This window comes from Megalops cyprinoides, chromosome 5 (genome assembly GCF_013368585.1).
Source record: "Megalops cyprinoides isolate fMegCyp1 chromosome 5, fMegCyp1.pri, whole genome shotgun sequence".
In the NCBI taxonomy this organism is placed as follows: Eukaryota; Metazoa; Chordata; class Actinopteri; order Elopiformes; family Megalopidae; genus Megalops; species Megalops cyprinoides.
The window spans coordinates 509,978-516,101 of NC_050587.1; the positions used below are offsets into that span (position 1 = coordinate 509,978).

The window sequence follows — 6,124 nt, forward strand, 5'->3', positions numbered from 1 at the left end:
ATAAAAATAAAGAGCAAAGAATAAGAGTAATATTGGCCAAAAGTAGCGTATGAGTGTGCCGGCAATTGTATGAATGGGTATGATTGAAGAATGAATGAGGAGACTTTGTTGTGTTGTCTGTCATATGTGTTAACTCAGCTGAGCAATTGGGCACTTGAAAACGAAAGACAAGAACCTGCATGGGTTTGGAGTCATAATTCAAATATAGAAGTGCATGCATGGGAATATTTTGAAATTGGAAATATCTTAATAATAAAATTAAGGGTTGAATTTGATCTAGATCTAGAAGTGTCGCTGAAGGTAGCGACAAGGAGAGCAGAAGGTGAGGGTTGGTATATGGCGTAGAGGGGAGACAACAGTAGGATAAATGCTTTTTTGGGAATGGCAGGGTATTTAACCATGTTATTGAAAAGAGCAGTCGTAGCTGTATGCAAACTGCGCTTCAGCCTTGCCATCGAGGAATCTCTTTTGAACCATAAATTCCCTTTTAGTCTTTGTTAAGATTAGGTTGACATAAAAATACACAGTGATGGTTAGAAATAGGTGATTTGACTACTGAAACATTATTAATGTTTAACCCTATTGTTATTAAGTCTAGAATATTACAATGTTGATGAGTTTAAAGCTGTTCAGTAAATTTACTAGCTTTATAGCTTTGGAGTTATTCTTTTTGACGGTGGTTGTGTTATGTAAAGAACGACTCGGGCACAGAGAGTTCAAGTTGGAGTGTCCTCCATTTAATCACTCACACAACTAACAAACCTGACTGACATTGCGTGCAACGTCATACGTAAACCAGAGAACACTGCATTGCCATGGCAATGGCGAACATAACATTTCCCCCCCCTCTCACAGGAAACTAAGTGTGAAAGACTGCCTCAAAGTCATTGAAGCGTCCAGGCCGCGCATGCGCCCGAGCTGGACGACCCTCTGGTTCAGTGGCAGGCTCAGGGGTCGTGAGTTCAGGGGCTATGGCTCCAGGCTGGACTGGAGGTGTGGGGCCATCCGGGTTTGTGCTGGGATCTGTCCAGGGGCCATCCTGTGGGGCTGATGTGGCTGTTACAGGGGCCATACTTTCACTAAGCCCAACAGGAGCCTGGACCCTGCGCAGGCGGCTGGAATGCCAGCGGGTGCCATCTGTAAGCTTGTAAGTAGCCGGGTCGAGTCGTTGGCTGACCTGGACAGGATGTGACCAGAAAGACTGCAATTTATTCTCGCGTAGTGGTCGGCGAATCCTGACCCAGTCGTGGACTGCGATGGTAGGAGACCGAGCTCGCTGTCTCCCGTCAAACCGAGTCTTCATCTGGTACTGACGTGCATCCACCTTTTCTTGGATCGGGTGAGCTGGAGTCTGGGCCAGGGCAGGGCGAAGTCTATCCAGAGGCAACTGGAGCTCTCGTCCCAGCATGAGGGAAGCGGGAGAGACTCCAGTCGTGGCATGTGGGGTGGCACGATAATGTAACAATGTCTGCAGTAGGCTGGCGCTGAATGTGCACCCTTGAGCAAGGTGAGCCCTGATTCCGTTCTTCAGAGACTGATTCAGCCGTTCCACCCCCCCGTTGGCAGAGGGGTTATAGAAAGCTGTGCGGATATGGTGAATCCCTTTCTCTTTCAGGTAGGAGGTCAGTTCACATGAAACCATTTGAGGCCCATTATCAGTGGTGATTTTCTTGGGCAAACCCCAACGGGCAAATAAAGAGTCCAGAATGTCAATTAGCACTTTGGCTGTCACTGAGCCGGCTGGTGTCACCTCTGGCCACTTAGAGTGAAGGTCGTAGATCACAACCAGAAAACGCTGATGGTGTGGCACGCCATGCAGCTCACCACAGACATCGAGCTGTAGATGCTCCCAGGGTTTGGACGGCCAGGTCAAAGGTTGCATGGGTGGCGGTGGGGCTGGGGCCCTGGTCTTGCCACTGAGGAGACAGGCGGTGCAGTCCTTGACCAGGGTCTCAATGTCCCTGTCGATCCCAGGCCACCACACTGTGTCCCGACATCGTTGTTTGAGCCTGACTATGCCCAAGTGGCCCTCGTGCGCCATAGCAAGGACACGCGCACGCAGGGAACTTGGGACCACAGTACAGAGCCCCCTGGCAACACAGGTGTCATTCCAGCATGCAAGCTGCTCCCGGATCCTGAAGTAGGGTGTTAGCTCATCCGGCACCGTTTTTGGCCAGCCTTGCCTGATGTATGTTGATACTGAGGAAAGGACAGGGTCGGCTGCTGAGGCATCCTGCAGCTCACGCAGCGACACAGTTTCCTGGAGTGGTGTATGGAGCAGCTGTATGATGTCATTTTCTGCTTGCTCGCGGCCAGGGACTAAGACCTGAGATGTGGGCGGGGCGGGGACTGACCGGGACAGCAGGTCTGCTACCACGTTGTCACGTCCGGGCGTAAACTGCAGGCGGTAGTTGTATTGCAGTAAGCGGTCAGCCCAACGGTGCAACCGTAGTGGCCTGTGGCCAGTGCCTGATGTGGCCAGAAGGGCAGTGAGTGCCTGATGATCAGTCCTCAGTGTGAATTCGCGGCCATACAAATACATGTGCCAGCGCTCACAGGCCCACAGGCACGCCAGCGCTTCTCGTTCCCCCACAGAGTAGCGTTGTTCTGTAGGGGTGAGGGCTCGGGAGGCGAAAGCGACAGGCCTTTCTGTACCTCCCTGGACCTGGGACAGCACAGCACCAATGGCTATGGCTGAGGCGTCGCATGTGACCAGAGTGGGGCTGGCTAGGTCGAAATGTGCCAGGACCGGTGGTGTTGTGAGCTGCATCTTCAGGCGTTGCACGGCATCAGAACAAGCTGGTGTCCAGACCCAGGGCTCATTGTGTTTCAATAGTCTGCGCAGCGGCGCAGTCGTCTCGGAGTACTGCGGCACAAACCTGAGATAGTACGCCGTCATTCCCAGGAAAGAAGCAATCTGAGCTGGTGACGTGGGTTCTGGGACTTGCTGGATGGCCTCTGTGTTAGAGAGGAGCGGGCTTATGCCCTCAGCAGAGAGGCGGAACCCCACATACTCGATAGACGAGGCCCCGAAGACACACTTTCCTCCGTTAAGTGTGAGGTGGTGTTTGGATAATGCTGCGAAAACTCTCTGGAGCCGTTCATCATGCACCGCGGTGGTGGAGCCATGGACTACTATGTCATCCAAAAATACAGCCACGCCTGAAATCCCAGCCAGGATGGAGGCCATTATTTTCTGAAAACAGCTTGGAGCTGAACTAAGGCCAAAAGCCATGCGTTTGTAGCGAAAAACCCCTTTATGCGTAATGAACGCAGTCAGGTTGCGGCTATCTGGGTGTAAAGGCACCTGGAGGTAGCCCTGGCACAGGTCCAGTTTGGAAAAGACTGTAGACCCATAAAACTGGGCGGTGAGCTCCTCAGTTGTTGGCAAGGGGTAGCAGTCGGGTATTATGGCCCTGTTCACGGACCTCAGGTCTACACAGATGCGCAGACCCCCACTCTTTTTCTTTGCCACGACTAAATTAGATATCCATGGTGAGGCATTCACCTGCTCAATTATGTCCTCATCTAGCAGACGCTGCAGCTCAGCTGTGATGTCATCGCGTAGGGCTAGCGGGGAGCGACGGAGTGGTTGCATCACTGGTGTGACATTACGGTCTACCATGGGTTGGTGAGCAAAAGCAGTGAGACAGCCCAACCCACCGAACAGGCCAGGCCATTGTTCCTGCCATGTGGAGGCGACAGTGTGAATCTCTGAGCCTGTTGTGTCGAGCAGAGTGAATCCGAGGCCACTGAAAAGGTCTAGACCAAGTAAGTTGGCACCATGGCGGGATACGTGGAATGTGAATAGTGGCAGGGTCTTGTCCCCATAGCACACTGGAAGTCTGACAGAACCGACAATGTCGATTTTAGAATTCCCATAGCCATGCAGCGTGGTGGAGGCTGGATCCAGTGGCTTATGAGAGAAGAACCTTTTCCAGGTTGACCAGTTCAAAAGTGATACAGTGGCTCCTGTGTCAAGGAGGAGGGGCAGTGTGACACCATCAACCATAAGTGAACAGGTTTTAAATGAAACACCTGAACGGACATTGTGGATAATTGTTGCGGGGGCAAGTGGATGTTGCTGATTGACTCTGGTTGGAGCAGATCTACAAACTTTGTGAAAATGGTTAAGCTTCCCACAGTTGGCGCAGGTCTTCCCCCGTGCAGGACAAGCTTGTGCTCTAGAATTGTGTGAGAGGGAACCACAGTTACCACATGGCTGTCTGGGGCGCTCGCGTGGTTGTGAAGCTACTTGCACACAATCTGAACTGGCAGTTTGCTTGGCAGAGGAAGTTTGGAGCTGTAATTCGTCTGCTGTTGCTGACGGTGATGGGGCGGACACTGACAGATTTGCCGCGCATTGGAGAGCAGATTCAACTTGTAGCGCTATTTTCACCGCCTGAGCCAGTGTCAAGTCGTCATTCTCCAAAAGCAGTTTGTCTCTAATTTTATCACAGTTCGTCTGTAAAATGAGTTGGTCACGTATCATTTCGTCTTGCAGTGACTTAAACTTGCACGAACTAGCTAAGCCTCGTAGATCAGCCACATATTGGGAGACAGACTCACCAGACCGTTGGTGTCTGCGCCAGAACATTACGCGACGGAGAAGGGCACTCTGCGGGGCCGCGAAGTGGTCTCTGAGCTGTTTCGCAGCCTCGTCGTATTTGGTGGATTTCGCGAAAGTTCCGAAGACTCGCTGACCCTCTGTTCCGAGACAGTGCAGCAGCAGCGCACGTTTTCTCCCGTCCGTAACATTGTCCAAGCCTGCAGCTAGAAGATAGGTTTCGAAGGCAGCAAACCACTGCAACCACGGCACGGGTGGTTCCCCAGGTAGGGCAAGGAAAGGAGGAGGTGGTGGCAGAGAGTAGTCAGCCATCCTCGTCGCCAAATGTTATGTAAAGAACGACTCGGGCACAGAGAGTTCAAGTTGGAGTGTCCTCCATTTAATCACTCACACAACTAACAAACCTGACTGACATTGCGTGCAACGTCATACGTAAACCAGAGAACACTGCATTGCCATGGCAATGGCGAACATAACAGGTTGATGTGCTTTGTAAATCATGTCCTGACCTTTCTGATGTTCCTCTACTTAACTCGGATCTTGACATGTTTGTGGACGGCTCTGCTCAGGGCTGTCCGGTGAGCGGGATCGCTTTGGTGGCTTGTTCTGTCTGCACCGAACACACTGTGCTAGAAAGTGCTAAACTTTCCTCTTATCTGTTGACTTAGGAAACTGAACTATTTGCACTGACAAGAGCCTGCCACATAGCCAAAGATTAAGTTACTATATTTTCACTGACTAAGTATGCATTTGGTGTTTATGATTTTGGAACTCTATGGCATCAGAGGGGTTTCTTACTTCCTCTGGCAAACCTATTGCGCACCACACACTTGTGCTGAACTTATTGGATGTTATTTTACTACCTAAAGCTGTTCCTATTTTAAAATGTTAAGCTTACATGTTAAATACTGATTCTGTTTCCCTAGGTAATGCAATAGCAGTTGAAGCTGCAAAAGTGGCCGCAACCACTCCAGCCTCCCCACAGATGGTGTCTTTTCCTGAACCGCTTAACCCCTTTTCTCTTAATGATGTTTCCGTTTTGCAGACGGCAGCCGAGGAACGAGATAAGACCTTGAGATGAAAGGACTGCATCTGAGATGAGGGCCATAAATTTTGGCCCAAAAGGCAAACCTGTTTTGCCGTGCGCTGCGTTTTCTTTCCTTGCTAGGTTTAGGCATGATCAGGACCATGTGTTAAAAGGGGGGTTTGTGTATAATATTGTAAATATGCATTGGTATGCATCAGGGTTTTTAAAATATGCTGAAAATTTCTCCTTATGATGTATGATATGTGTGACTAACAATGTGGGAAAGGGCATTTTTGTACCTTTGTTGGTTCATCTAAGACCTGAGGGGCCTTTTGAACATTTAATGATGGACTTTATTGAGGTGACACCATGCCAGGGTAACCATTATTGTTTGGTGATAGTAGACATGTTTTCTAAGCGGGCAGAGTGTTTTCCATGTAAAAGAGCTACAGCTTAGTCTGTGGCTAAAGCACTGATGAGAGAAATCATACCCAGATGGGGCCTGCCCACAAAGTTGATAAGTGACAATA

At 50.1% G+C, this 6,124-nt stretch overlaps 1 protein-coding gene across 1 annotated transcript; it reads right to left on the bottom strand.

Moving 5' to 3' along the window:
• Nucleotides 1–859: 859 nt before the first annotated feature.
• On the bottom strand, nucleotides 860–3,598 carry LOC118777591 (uncharacterized protein K02A2.6-like). Its single transcript, XM_036528687.1, has one exon. It carries the CDS (start codon nucleotides 3,596–3,598, stop codon nucleotides 860–862), a length of 2,739 nt encoding a protein of 912 aa, XP_036384580.1.
• Between the last annotated feature and the right edge of the window lie 2,526 nt (nucleotides 3,599–6,124).